A 15458-nucleotide genomic window follows, 5' to 3' on the forward strand; every position below is an offset into this window, starting at 1 on the left:
CACAGGGGCCACTAGATCCCTTTTAATAGGAAAAGGCCTGACCTTTCCCCCAGAGAGTGCAGTAAACTCCAGAATGATGGTGAATGGCATTGCAGGGCAGAGTATGCCTGTACCTTTACACCGGGAGCATTTGGAGTGCGATCTAGTTTCGGGATCGGTGACCGTAGGGATTGTCTCTAGTTTGCCTGTGGACAGGGTTGGCCTGCTCCTAACTAATGATCTGGCAGGGGAAAAGGTGGAAGCTTCCCCAGTAGTGAAAGAGAGATCGCAGGAAGTCAGAGTGACAGGGCAGTGGCAGGAGACGGCCCACTGCAGTTTCCCTGAATGTGTAGTGCATGGGGCCATGATCAAACCAGCTCCCCCAGAGGAGACTGAATTGGCACTGCAGGCAGATGACCATGAGGTCTGTCTATCTGAGACTTTCTTTGGAAAGTTAGAAGACCCAGGGAATGAGTTAAATGAATCTTTCCTAGCTGAGGCGCAGCGAGCTGACCCAGTATTGAGAGAGTTAGCACAGGCTGCCCAGTCTGAAATAGAAGCAGAGGGAGTCCCTGAATGCTGCTGTTTAAAGAATGAGGTACTGATGAGGAAATGGAGTTCTCCTCACAGACCTGAGAGCAAGGAGTGGACAATGGTTCACCAGTTAGTGGTGCCGCTGAGGTACCGGAGAAAAATAGTAAGAATGGTCCATGACATCACAGTGGCTGTACATGCCAGTATACGAAAAACCAAAGCCCGCATAAGACAGCAGTTTGACTGGCCAAAACTCCACAAAGATGTGGTGGAGTACTGTTGGAGTTGCCACATGTGCCAGGTTGAGGGGAAACCCCAACCTACAGTGAAACCTGCACCCCTAAGTCCTGTGTCAGTGTTTGGAGGACCTTCCAGCAGAGGGCTGGTGAACTGTAAGGGACCCCTGCCTATAACAAAAGGGGACAGGCAGGCACAAGGCTACAAAAAGGTTAGAAAGGAACGGGGAAAAAGGGACCAAGAGGGCAGGTTAAAGGAAGTCCGGGAAGAATCCCGGATGAAAATCCCGACTGTGCGGTCAGCCAACCCTGAAATATTTGAAACATTGGACGCCCACATCCTCCTATGTAAATGCAGACAGTAGAAGCACCCCACCAGAGTTGATAACAGCACTTACAGGAATCTGCAGAGCAAAGAAAGTCCTCAAGAGGGTAGAGAAACCATGAGGGTGATGCCTCACTTAGTCAAAGTGCCACAGGGGAGTGCAGCAGAGCCAGGACAAATACCTGCAATCAGGAATGTCCCAGAGGACAAAGGGAAGATTAACAAAGAATCTACCCCCACAGTCAGGAAAAAAGGGAACCAACCATCCCCCAAGGTGAAAAGCCCTTGCATGACTCACCAAAGCACTGAAAGAGTGTTCAGAGTGGAACCGCCCACTGCCATTGCCCCTGAGCAGAACTCCAACCTAGGGCTAATTAACTCTAACCCTCCCACTGCAGATCTCAACAAGAACAAAGAGACCCTAGGCAGTCATGGAAATGTGCAAACTGAAAAAACTTCCCCAAAAGCCACATGTCTACTGGGATGCCAAAAAGGACTGTTTAAAGCAAGAAAGAATCGATCCAAGTATTTTGCAAATGGTGAAAAGCTAGGAACAGAGGAGTTCCAAAGAAATTTAAAGGTCCCAGCATACAGATTACTAAAGTGTAATGATCAGGTACAAAAAAATAATCAAAAGGGCTAATGGAATGTTAGCCTTTGTATCTCGAGGACTTGAATATAAAGGGGAGGAGGTTTTGCTGCAACACCCTGGTTGGCATAAGAACTGGAGTAGGCCATTTAGCTCCTCGAACCTGTTCTACCATTCAATGGCTGATTTGCAAGCTAACTCCGTAGACCTGTCCTTGCCCCATATCCCTAAAAACCTTTGCATAACAAAAATTTATTAATCTCAAATTTAAGCTTAATTGTTGCTTGCGAAAGAGTTTTCCAAACTTCTACCACCTTTTGTGTATAGAAGTGTTTCCTAATTTTACTCCCGAAAGGTCTGGCTCTAATTTTTAGGCCCCTTGGTCGTAGACTCCCCAACCAGCACTAAGAGTTTCGCTCTATCTACCCTATCTGTTTCCCTTAATATCTTGTAAACTTGGATCAAATCATCCCTCTACCTTCTAAATTCCACATAAGGACCACATATGGAGTACTGTGTACAGTTCTGGGCACTGCATCTTAGAAAGGATATATTGACTTTGGAAGCAGTACTGCGCATATTCACCTGAGTGTTACAGGGGCTGCAAGGGTTAATTTATGAGGCGAGATTACCTAAACCAGGCTTGTATTGCGTGGAATATAGAAGGATCAGAGGTGATTTCATTGAGTATTTTTTAAGATTTAGAAAGGAATTGATAGGGTAGGTAGAGAGAAACTTATTCTGCTGGTGGAGAATTTAGGACAACGCAACCTTAAAATCAAAGCCAGGCTATTCAGGACAGAACATAGAACAGTACAGCACAGTACAGGCCCTTCGGCCCACGATGTTGTGCCGAACCTTTAGCCTATTCTAAGATCAAACTAACGACCTACCCTTCATTCTACTATCGTCCATGTACCTATCCAAGAGTCGCTTAAATGTCCCTAATGTATCTGCTTCTACTATCACCGCTGGCAGTGCATTCCACGCACCCACCACTCTCTGTGTAAAGAACCTACCTCTGACATCTCCCCGAAACCTTCCTCCAATCACCTTAAAATTATGCCCCCTGGTGATAGCCCTTTCCACCCTGGGAAAAAGTCTCTGGCTATCCACTCTATCCATGCCTCTCATCATCTTGTACACCTCTATCAAGTCACCTCTCATCCTTCTTCGCTCCAATGAGAAAAGCCCTAGCTCCCTCAATCTTTCTTCGTAAGACATGCCCTCCAGTCCAGGCAGCATCCTGGTAAATCTCCTCTGCACCCTCTCTAAAGCTTCCACATCCTTCCTATAATGAGGCGACCAGAACTGAACACAATATTCCAAGTGTGGTCGAACCAGGGCCTTATAGAGCTGTAGCATAACCTCGCGGCTCTTAAACTCAATCCCCCTGTTAATGAAAGCCAACACACCATACGCCTTCTTAACAACCCTATCAACTTGGGTGGCAACTTTGAGCGATCTATGGACATGGACCCCAAGATCCCTCTGTTCCTCCACACTACCAAGAATCCTGTCTTTAAGCCTGTATTCTGCATTCAAATTCAACCTTCCAAAATGAATCACTTCACACTTTTCCAGGTTGAACTCCATCTGCCACTTCCCAGCCCAGCTCTGCATCCTGTCAATGTCCCGTTGCAACCTACAACAGCCTTCCACACCATCCACAACTCCAGCAACCTCGTGTCATCGGCAAACTTGCTAACCCAGCCTTCCACTTCCTCATCCAAGTCATTTATAAAAATCACAAACAGCAGAGGTCCCAGAACAGATCCCTGCGGAACACCACTGGTCACCGAGCTCCATGCTGAATACTTTCCATCTACTACCACCCTTTGTCTTCTATGGGTCAGCCAATTTTGTATCCAGACAGCCAACTTTCCCTGTATCCCATGCCTACTCACTTTCTGAATGAGCCTACCATGGGGAACCTCATCAAACGCCTTGCTAAAATCCATATACACCACATCCACTGCTCTTCCTTCATCAATGTGTTTTGTCACATCTTCAAAGAATTCAATAAGGCTTGTGAGGCATGACCTGCCCCTCACAAAGCCATGCTGACTGTCTCTAATCAAACCATGCTTTTCCAAATAATCATAAATCCTGTCTCTCAGAATCCTCTCCAATAATTTGCCCACTACCGACGTAAGACTGACTGATCTATAATTCCCAGGGTTATCCCTATTCCCTTTCTTGAACAAGGGAACAACATTTGAAGTTAGGAAACACTTCTTCACACAAAGACTGGGATTTTACAGCCCCCCCAACCCCCCGAGGCGGGATCGGAGGCGGGGTGGCATGGAGAATCGCAATGGGGGGTGGGGGGGGGGGTGGTCGGGGGCAGCGGGGCAGAGGGATAGGCTGACGATGGCCTTTCTGCCTGGAGGAAAATTTTGAGGCCCTTCATTGGCATATTAAGGGCCTCTTTCCACTGTCGCTGGGATCTTACCAGCGTTGGGGGCACCTCCGCTGCACGGGGAGGACGCCTTGGAAAACCAGGTGCTCTCCCTGTGGGCTTGAGGGGCTGGAGGTCCCTCCTTCATGGGCAGTTTGTGGCTCATGCAGGACCCCCACCAGGAACAACTTTACCACCTGGAACCCCTCTCCCCCTGGATTGACTGACCACCCTCTCACCCACCTCACCGGCACTTTCTGGACTGGCCCAGCGACCCCATCTCACCTACTTGTTCTGGGCCTGGGTTCGAGGCCCTGTGATTGGCCGGCAGCTCTTGGAGGCGGGATCCCCGTCCCTTTAAAGGAGAGGGTGGGGCAGGGGTGGAGAAAAAGGCAGAGGTGGTGTTTCCCACGCCTTTTTGGCCCAGCACCAGGAACCCCGCCTTCAGCACAAAATCCAGGCAAAAGTGTAGAACTTTCTCCTTCAAAAAGCAATTAATTATTGCTCAATTAATAATTTTAAATCTGAGATTGATAGATTTTTGAGAGCCAAGAGTATTAAGGGTTATGGAGTCAATGCAGGTGGATGGAGTTAAGATACTGATCAGCCATGATTCCATTGAATGGTGGAACAGGCATGAGGGCTAAATGTCCGAAACCTGTTCCTATGCAACAACAATTCAACAAGACTAAACATGAAAAGAAAATCCGACTATTGTTAAAACTTGCATAGCACATGTCTGATATATGAGGGGAAGCAATAGATTATTTGATAAACAACTTAAGGAGTCAGGGTTTGAACAAACTCATGCTTGGATGCACTACAGTTACTCCAGTTGATATAATTGTGGTTCATTTCTGAAGAAACCACGGCTCCCTCCATTGTACATGTTTTACTTACGGCACTAGAACTGGTAAAAAGCTTAAGCACTTAATCATTGAAAAAAACATCTCCCACTGAGTCAGAGAAATGGGCCACTGCTTTCTCTTGTGATAAATATAAATCTTTTAAGAGAATTGTGGCACCTTTCCTGAATGAAAATGAAATTCTTTTGTTCGGCAGAGAGGGAAAATTTTCGATACTCTGGGAAACTTTAAAGTTATTTGAAGAGAAAAAAGTCTACCGATGGGTTAGATGGGGTGCACTTTGACTCTCTTCCAGAGGGACATACATATGAACATACGAATTAGGAGCAGGAGTAGGCCACTCAGTCCCTTGAGCCTGCTCCGCCATTCAACAAGAACATGGCTGATCTGATTGTAACCTCGACTCCACGGGCTGGATTTTACATCGGGCGGATGGGAACTGGCCACCGACATACAAGTCGATGGCGAACCCGCTTCCGCCCGACCCGGGGATCCGACCCGCATTTTATGGGTCCCTGGGCTTTAATTGTTCTGAGGCAGGACTTACAGCCGCTTGAGTCATCGGGCTCAATCATTGGGCTGGCAGCTCTTAGTCCCAGCAGCACCACCGGGAGCAGTGGCCACTGCTGGGACTGCAGCCCAGCCAAGGACATGGAGCCAGGTAAGTTGGGGTTTGCCTCACTGGGCTAATCGGTGGCACCCCGGCGAAGCAATGATGGTCAGCCTTTCACGTCTCCCGGACGCCCGCTTGCCACGGGTAAAATCCCCGTGGAGGCAGACGAAGGCCCATAAATGGCCACTTAAGGGCCTTGATTGGCCTGGGGCAGGCGGCCTGTTTCTCACCCCATATCACCACCTCCCCCCCACCCCACTCCCCGGCCCATGTAAAGTGGGGCGGAGGGAGGTGCGGGTAGGGAAGGCCTCCCGGAGCCTCCTACTCAATTTTATGCCACACCGACACCCCAACACCCCCCCACCCCGCCACCATCCGGCTCGCTGGGGTGGCGTAAAATTCCAGCCCACATTCCCACCTACCCCCTATAACCTTCCACCCCCTTGCTTATTAAGAATCTATTTGCCTCTGCCTTAAAATTTTTCAAGACTCTGCTTCCACTGCCTTTTGAGGAAGAGAATTCCAAAGACGCACGACCCTCTGAAAGAAAAAATTCTCCTCATCTCTGTCTTAAATGGGCAACCCCTTATTTTAAAATAGTGACCCCCAGTTCTAAATTCTCCCATAAGAGGAAACATCCTTGCCACATCCACCCTGTCAAGACCCCTCAGGATCTTATATGTTTGAATCAAGTTGCTTCTTACTCTTCTAAATTCCAGCTGATACAAGCCTAGCCTGTCCAACCTTTCCTCATAAGACAACCCACCCATTGCAGGTATTAGTCTAGTAAACCTTCTCTGAACTGCTTCCAATGCATCTACATCCTTCCTTAAATAAGGAGACCAATACTGTACGCTGTACTCCACATGTGATCTCACCAATGCCCTGTATAACTGATGCATAACCTCCCTAGTTTTGTATTCAATTCCCCTCACAATAGACAATAACATTCAATTAGCTTTCCTAATTATTTGCTAAACCTGCATACTAACCTTTTGTGATTCATGCCTCGGACACCCAGATCCCTCTGCATCTCAGAGCTTTGCAATCTCTCACCATTTACATAATACGCTTCATTTTTATTCTTCCTGCCAAAATGGACAATTTCACATATTCCCACATTATACTCCATTTGCCAGATCTTTGCCCAATCACGTAACCTATCTATATCACTTTGTAGCCTCCTTATGTCCTCTTCACAACTTACTTTCCTACCTATCTATGCTGATAACTCCTGGACTCAGTAACAATCAGTCAATTTTCCAACTTTGGAGGGACATGGCTGTCTCAGATACACCCTTGGTGACATGAACACCCATCAATTGGGACACAGATGAGGGAATCTCCCCCTGCCCCCAAAAGAGGTCAGAGGTTAGCAGCAGAGGTTCCTGGCAAATGTATCCTGGCATTTATGCACAAGCTAAAGAAATCAATTTGCTGTGACAATCTTATTGTGCTTTTGTGAATAGTGTATGGATAGCTACACTGTGACTGAGAGTGAGTGCTGCATCATCATGATTCAGAATCACATATGGTGGGCTATTCCAAAAATGACTTCCCTTGTTTTATATGAGGTACAGTGAATCTCATGTGATTGTACTGTCAATGGTGATTACTTTTATCATGTTTCATATGCCTCAATTGTGCAAGTAATAAATAGTTTGAGTTGGCCTAAAGCACTCCATTATAGAAAGGAGCCATGGTAAATTGCAGTGCAAATTCACTAGGAGAATCCCAGGGATGGCAGGATATAGCCTGGATGAGGGACTTGAAAAACTACAGCTGTATCCACTGAAGCAAGGAAGATTGAGAGACCTAATAAAAATGTTCAAAAAGGTATTAGGGTTTGAGCAGGTAAATAGTAAACGATTATTTCCACTGGCTAGTGAATCAGTAACGAGTAATAAATTTAGAGTTAGAACTAGAAGCATGAAGGGAAAGAACATTTTCATGCAAATGAATACGTGAAATGCACTGCCACAAGTGACTTTGGGGAATAACTTGTTCAGTATTCGCTGACAACAGGAACCATTGCATACTGGAAAATCACTGGCAACACATCCACAAGGTTCACTGTCACCAGCACCTATTCCTTTGATACCCAATCAATCACAACATTTAAAAGGAAGTTAGATATACACTTATATCCAACACTCCCTATATCTGTAATCTCCTCCAGCCCTTCAAACCTCTGAGATAGATATATGTGCTGCTCCTAACCTGGCCTCCTGAGTATTCACAATTTTAATCTCTCCACCATTCGTGGCGATGCCTTCATCTGCCAAGGCCCTAAACTCTGAAATTACCTCTCTAAACCTCTCTGCATCTCTTTCCCCCTTTCAGAAAACCTATTCCTTTGACAAAGCTTTTGGCCATCTGCCCAAATATCTCCTTATGTGGCTTGGTGTCAAATTTTGTTTCATAATGATCTTGTGAAGTGCCTTGGCACATCTTACTTCATTAAAGACTGCATAAATACAAGTTGCAGTTGTTGTTGGAAAGACAAATACTTAGCAGTACATGAAAATGAGACAAGATCTAGTAGGCATGATTAGGTTTCCTGTGCTTAAATCGTTGATTTTATGGCCTGAATTTTACCATGGGCTTCAGGACCCCAGTGTCAGGGCGAAGAGCAGGTCCCGAGCCGGCACTTGCTGGCAGTGGGACTGGCTTACCGATTTTACTGCAGGCGGCCTCCTAATTGGCCACCTGCGGGCCGCCATTCAATTAAAGATGGCGGGCGAGCTCCTGAGGCTGCCAGCCCAATCAGAGGACCAGCAGCTCTGAAGCCGGGAGAGGTGGGCACTGCTGAGGCAGGCAGGAGACCTTGGGGGCACCTCAAAATGGAAGTGCTCTCGGACAGTTATTTGACAATTAAAATTTAGGAGGCCAAGAGCAGTAGGCCCTGGGGGATGGAGGGGAAACCTGTCTGGAGGATTGCTGGGGCTGCGGGGGCTGTCTTTTATTCCTGTGGCCCTGTGTTTAGGCCATGGAGCCTCCAGCTCTGATGTTCCCCCCGGCTATCGCACGGAGGCCGCCTTCATGAAACTGGCGTCCAGCCCACACGATGAGGGGGCCACTCTGCCATCGGTAAAATGCTGGCGGCCCCGTAAAATGGTTGTAACTGAGCCCTTAATTATGCAAATCGGTTGCCCCCCACCCCCCTCCATGGAACGTTAAGCCAATTCATCTCACAGCCTGCCGCTGGGAAATTTCCGCAGTGGCAGGACAGCGACAGGGAACCTTCCCAACGCAGTTCCCTGCTATTTTACTGGCCTCTCCACCTCTAATCCCGTCACCCGGCAGCCATTCAAATTCAGCCTTATGGTGCTGCAAAATGAGCCTTGATGTTAGACCACATTAATTAGACTGTTGTACTGCTCACTCTGGCATTCGCCTGAGCTGGCGGGCAGCCATAAAGACAGGGCTAAATTGTGGCGAGTCGAAGAGACTTAGTAGTTGGCAGGAAAAAAGACAGAGGCGCAAGGGGAGAGCCAACTGTGCAACAGCCCCAACAAACAAATTTCTCTGCAGCACCTGTGGAAGAGCCTGTCACTCCAGAATTGGCCTTTATAGCCACTCCAGGCGCTGCTTCACAAACCACTGACCACCTCCAGGCGCGTATCCATTGTCTCTCGAGATAAGGAGGCCCAAAAAAGAAACTGCTCACTTACCCAGAATGCTGACTGGTTTAGGTTCATGAACGTTTGTGCAAACGTTCTTACTTTAAATTTGACAAATCATTTTCTGCTTAGTTCTTCATGTCCTGGCCAAAAAAAAAAAGCATTTGAGAAATTAATTCAGATGAGGGTGTTGTTCACTCTGGCAAACATGTACTAACTGGCCATATGTGTGTCTGATCATAAGTCCTTTGGGAGCCAATGTTCACCTTCAGATGTGAGTCAGTTCCATTGTGGTTTGCATTGCTTTAAGATCTGCCCAAATCTCAAGTGCCAATAGTACCTATTTCACGGGTCTAAACCCATTTGCACCATTATATTCAACTCTAGATGCAAGCTCAGCTGGGTCTAGGGCATGATGTCATAGGGGAGATATTCAACTGACAGCCGCTAATTTTTCACCAGCTGTTAAAAATTTGGTGGGGGAAGCAGTTCGGCCGCACCTCAGATCCGATATGCAGGTCGGCCTGCAAATGGATGAGCCACCCAAATGCCTGAAAAAGGCTAGAATCCCAACTTGCTACAGTCCTATTTGTGGGGAATTACATCAGGCGGGCTTTGGACATCAAAGAGCTGCTCCTCTCTCCTTTTCAGGTGCAGAACTAGTGGATGTGAGTTGAATGTATCTCCCACACTGGCATCGATTTTATTCCCAAGGGTTTCAGGCTGCCAGACTCAATTTAAATACCGCTGGTTCACTTCTCACATGCAAAGATTGGACAAACATTGGCTCTGCCAACTTTCATTTAAGTGGCAGGGAGAGTGTTTGGGAAGGATTTTGCAGAAAGGGGGAAAGTCTGAACCAGGGTAGGCTGCGACATTCCTGGTGGGCCTTAGAGGTACACCCGCGCTCCTCATAGCCCCACACAGGAAGGTTTTACATTTCCCTCAGAGGGCCTCTTCTTGCCTGTAGATCTGCTTTAACTTGACTGTGAAGCTATTGCTTCTCTGCTCAGGCCCCGGTTAAAATACTACCAGGATCCTATCTGTACAAATTAAATACACCCCTGGTTTGACCTGGGTTAAAATCGACGCCTACTCTCTTCCACCCATTAACACCCACTTTTGTTTCCACTTGTTTCTTTAAGTACATTTGCTCAGGTACATTTTCTTGTTCTTGAACTGAAAGTCTGCAAGTGCAAAGACGGAATCAAAAATAATCTCTTTTTTGGAATGGGTGCAAGTCAGTTCAAGTGAAAACCTCGCTGGGCTCCTTGAACCCAATGAAAATAAAAGCAGTTCTATTCCATTATAATGCACCCACCTTTCGGGTACGTCATTGATTGACTGCAGGCTGGAAGAAGGCCTGTCCTGGATGAATGGGTGGAGTCTGCAGGTAATTATTGCAGAACTTCACTTAGTGTTTGGGAACTGAGCAAGTTTCTCTTCCCCGCTTATCCTCCCCGGGTCACTGTGGGCAAAACCTGCTGGAAGTGCGAGTGGCGGCTGCTTGAAGGTTTATTTGCGGTCGGAAGAGGAATTTCTGATCGCTGCCCTGAAACCGCAATGCCAGATCTGAAGAAAAAGGAGAAATATATCCTCCTGGACGATGATTCGGACTGCGAGACGGAGGAGGTCAACAAGATGAAAATGTCTTTGATGGACACTCGCTCAGTGAAGGACGGGTAAGGCTGAGCCGCGTTATTCGGCCACCCGAGTAACAAATGCTTTTCAAAACAACTTTATTTTGTTTTGGCAGTTCAGTTATACCAGAAAAACTGAACGAGCAACCAGGTCATTTGACCACGGTGAGATCTGAATTAAATTCCGGCGGTGTTAAACTTGGCCCAGTCTCGGCTTCACCCTTTTGTTTTGGAGTCTTGTGTGCCAATGTACCTGTTGTAGGAATTAAATGTACTGGTAAAACTGGTGAGTTTATTTCACCCACCCAGGAATATACAACACAAAGATGTACGCTCCAAACTGACCAGGCTTGTTCCAAGAAAAACAAATACCGTGGATGCTGCAAATCTGAAATGAAGCCCAAAAATGCTGAATCGCACTCCGCGGCAGCTGTGGAGAAAGAAAGTCTTGCATTTATATAGCGCCTTTCACTCCCACCGGACACTTTGCAGCTAATGAAGTATTTTTGTAGTCACTGTTGTAATGTAGGAAATGCGGCAGCCAATGTGTGCACAGCAAGCTCCCACAAACATCAATGTGATAGTGACCAAATAATCTGTTCTTGTGATATTGATTGAGGAATAATTATCAGCCGGGACACCAGGGATAACTCCACTGCTATTCTTTTAAACACTACCATGGGATTCATTACATGCACTTCAGAGGGCAGGCCTCAGTTTAACATCTCATCTGAAAGACAGCAGCTCTGACAGTGCAGCACTCCCTCAGTACTGCACTGGATTGTCAGCCTTGATTTTTGTGCTGAAGTCTAGAGTGGGACCTGAAACCACAATCATCTGACTTAGATGTAACAGTGCTACTAACTGAGCCACAGTTATGAGCCTTGATAGTAATCCCCAGGTTACCCTCCCCAACAATGAGCAGCAAAAGGTTTGGGGGTGTTAAAAAGTAAAACGCATGGATCGTGACCCCAAGCACTGTGCTCCAGTGTCAAAATGGTACCAGGGAGTCTGAGTGTCCTGTTGTAGAAAGGTGGGACACTCAATTAACATATTTAAACCAGGCTCTGACAGTGCAAATGGGAGCCTGATTTGAACTTAATTGGTCCTGTGCAGGTTTCCCAGGAGTTGGGAAATCTGACAGTGGAACAGAGGAGAGAGCTGTGAGCTCACCAACATAAGTGGCTGTTTTAGCACTCCTTGTGATCCAGGAGAAGCAGGAATGCTCCCCCCAGGCTGCAATCTCCAGCCTACACCCCCACCAGCCCTCCTGATTGCTGACATATGGGCTCCCGACTGCTAACCTCACTTCCCCCACTCCCTGATTGCCAACCTCACTCCCCCTGCTCAATTGCTGACCTCACTCCCCTCCTCTACTGTCAACCTCACTCCTCACCCACTCGATTACTGATCTCACTCTCTTCGTCCCCCCCCCCCACGATTGCCGACCTCACTCCCCCTTTCCCCGATTACCGACCTCACTCCCCCTCTGCTCGATTGCTGACCTCACTCCATTCTGATTTTTGGTCTCATGTTCCCCCCCACCCCCACTGACTGCTGACCTACCCACCCTCTCCTGATTGCTGATTTCCCTGTTCCCAACTGTTGAACTATCTCCCCCTCCTGATAAGATCTGCAGGACTGGATTCTTTTGCTGTTTCCAGCTTCACCTGAATCCTCCCTACCTCACCTCACTGTAAATATCAGAGCCAATGTTTCAGGTCAATGATGTTAGAGTCAGAGAGTGATTTACATCACAGAAGGAGGCCATTCGGCCTATTAAGTCCATGCTGACTCGCCACAAAGCTATACTGTCAGTTCCACTCCCTGGCTCGATCTCCATAGCCCTGCAAGTCCTTCACCATGCATCAGAACTTTCATCAGGCTCATTAGATTACAGTGGATTAGTGTACTTTATATTGAATTTTATGTTTAAACCCCCATCTGCAAAATATCAACACATTTCTAGGATTTCCAGCCCTGGTTACCCGAAGGGAGACATTGTGTTCATTGCAGGAGCTTTTTCGTTAGTATACAACAAAGTAAACAATATTGCTGTAACAAATACAGAATTCTCAAAATGCTGTATATGCACAACTCTAGGTATTCCATAACTTGGAATCTCTTCAGAGCCTCCCTAGAGTCTTTGGGTTCCAGATTGAAAATCAGCTATATATTTTGTAGCAGTCTTTTCAAGACTGGATGAGGACTGGAAGGGTGTTATTACCACAAACTGTTGCATTATATTTCAACTTTTCAGAAGGTTTCAAAAGGATGTTGATAAATTAAGTGAGTGGACAAAACTGTGGAAAATGGAGTTCAATGTAGGAAAGCCCTAAGAAAGATAGATCAAAGTATTTTCTAAATGGTGAGAAGCCAGAAACTGTAGATGAATAGAGAGATTTTTAAGTCAAAGTGGAGAAAGTTAGTGCACAAAAAAATAATTTAAAAAGGCTAGTGGAATGTTGAGCTTTACCTCATGGGGGCTGGAATACAAGGGGTTAGAAGTCGTATTTCAGTTGCATAGCGCTCTGGTTAGACGCTATCTGGTGTGCAGCATTCGGTTCCAGGATCTCAGGAAGGATATATTGGCCTTGGAGAGGATGCAGCACAGAATCACCCGAATTATACTGGGGGTATCTGGAGGAATATTAAAGGTTATGAGGAGTGTGCAGGAAAGTTAATCGATCTTAATAGTTCATTGTAAAGAAAAATATTGGTGCAAAGTTGATGAGCCAAATGGCCTGTTTCTGTGCTGCATTTAACTCTTTTTAAAAAAAAAAACATTGGCGGGCAAGATGAAGGAAAATGCTAAGGTGCTTCATAAGTATATTAAGGGCAAGAGAATGGCCAGGGAAAGAGTAGGGACCAAAGTGGCAATCTGTGTGTGGCGCTGGAGGACATAGGTAAGGTTGTAAATGATTACTTTTCATCTGTGTTCACTATGGAAAAGGACGATGTAGGTGTAGAGATCAGGGAGGGGATTGTGATATACTTGAACATATTAGCATTGAAAGGGAGGAAGTATTAGATGTTTTAACAGGCTTAAAAATGGATAACTCCCCAGGGCCAGATGAGATGTATCCCAGGCTGTTATTTTCGGCAAGGGAGGAGATAGCAGGGGATCTGACACAAATTTACAAATCCTCTCTGGTCAGGGGAGAGCTGCCAGAGGACTGGAGGACAGTGAATGTGGTACCATTATTCAAGAAAGGTAGCGGGGATAAACCAGGTAATTACAGGCCGGTGAGTCTAACATCAGTGGTCGGGAAACTATTGGAAAAAATTCTGAGGGACAGGATTAATCTCCACTTGGAGAGGCAGGGAATAATCAGAGATAGTCAGCACGGTTTTGTCAGGGGAAGATGGTGTACAATGAACTTGATTTAATTTTTCGAGGAGGTGACTAGATGTGTAGATGAGGGTAAAGCAGTTGATGTAGTCTACATGGACTTCAGTAAGGCTTTTGATTAGGTCCCACATGGGAGATTGGTTAAGAAGGTAAGAGCCCATGGGATCCAGGGCAATTTGGAAAATTGGATCCAAAATTGGCTTAGTGGCGGGAAACAGAGGGTAATGGTCGAGGGTTGTTTTTGCGAGTGTAAGCCTGTGACCAGTGGTGTATCACAGGGATCGGTGCTGGGACCCTTGCTGTTTGTCATGTACATTAATGATTTAGATGTGAATATAGGAGGTATGATAAGTAAGTTCACAGATGACATGAAAATTGACGGTGTCGTAAATAGTGAGGAGGAAAGCTTTAGATTACAGGACGATATAGGTGGGCTGGTAAGATGGGCGGGGCAGTGGCAAATGGAATTTAATCGTGAGAAGTGTGAGATGATGCATTTTGGGAGGACTAACAAGGCAAGGGAATATACAATGGATGGTATGACCGTAGCAAGTACAGAAGGTCAGAGGGACCTTGGTGTACTTGTCCATAGATCACTGAAGGCAGCAACACAGGTAGATAAGGTGGTTAGAAAGGCATATGGGATACTTGCCTTTATTAGCCGAGGCATAAAATATAAGAGCAGGGAGGTTATGATGGAGCTGTATAAAACGCTAGTTCGGCCACAGCTGGAGTACTGTGTACGGTTCTGGGCATCACACTATAGGAAGGATGTGATTGCACTGGAGAGGGTGCAGAGGAGATTCACCAGGATGTTGCCTGGGCTGGAGCATATCAGCTTTGAAGAGAGACTGAAAAGGCTCGGGTTGTTTTCATTCGAGCAGAGAAGGCTGAGGGGGGGACATGATTGAGGTACACAAAACTATGAGGGGCATTGCTAGGTTAGATAGGAAGAGACCTTTTCCCTTAGCAGAGGGGTCAATAACTGGGGGCATGGATTTAAGGTAAGGGGAAGGAGGTTTAGAGGGGATTTGAGGGAAAAAAATTTCACCCAGAGGATGGTTGGAATCTGGAACGCACTGCCTGAAGTGGTGGTAGAGGCGGCGCAGTGGTTAGCACCGCAGCCTCACAGCTCCAGCGACCCGGGTTCAATTCTGGGTATTGCCTGTGTGGAGTTTGCAAGTTCTCCCTGTGTCTGCGTGGCTTTCCTCTGGGTGCTCCGGTTTCCTCCCACATGCCAAAGACTTGCTGGTTGATAGGTTAATTGGCCATTATAAATTGCCCCTAGTATAGGTAGGTG

At 46.6% G+C, this 15458-nt stretch overlaps 1 protein-coding gene across 1 annotated transcript in view; it reads left to right on the forward strand.

Annotated features, from left to right (window-relative positions):
* Window positions 1-10521: 10521 nt before the first annotated feature.
* The window catches only part of LOC137352436 (EF-hand calcium-binding domain-containing protein 14-like), a 70939-nt gene continuing 66002 nt past the window's right edge, over window positions 10522-15458 (forward strand). The window contains exon 1 of the mRNA XM_068017906.1: window positions 10522-10848. Coding sequence (XP_067874007.1) covers window positions 10730-10848 — 119 coding nt within the window. The 5' untranslated portion in view covers window positions 10522-10729. The remainder of the gene's footprint in view (window positions 10849-15458) is intronic.

The sequence above is a fragment of the Heterodontus francisci genome, chromosome 1 (genome assembly GCF_036365525.1).
Source record: "Heterodontus francisci isolate sHetFra1 chromosome 1, sHetFra1.hap1, whole genome shotgun sequence".
Lineage (NCBI taxonomy): Eukaryota > Metazoa > Chordata > Chondrichthyes > Heterodontiformes > Heterodontidae > Heterodontus > Heterodontus francisci.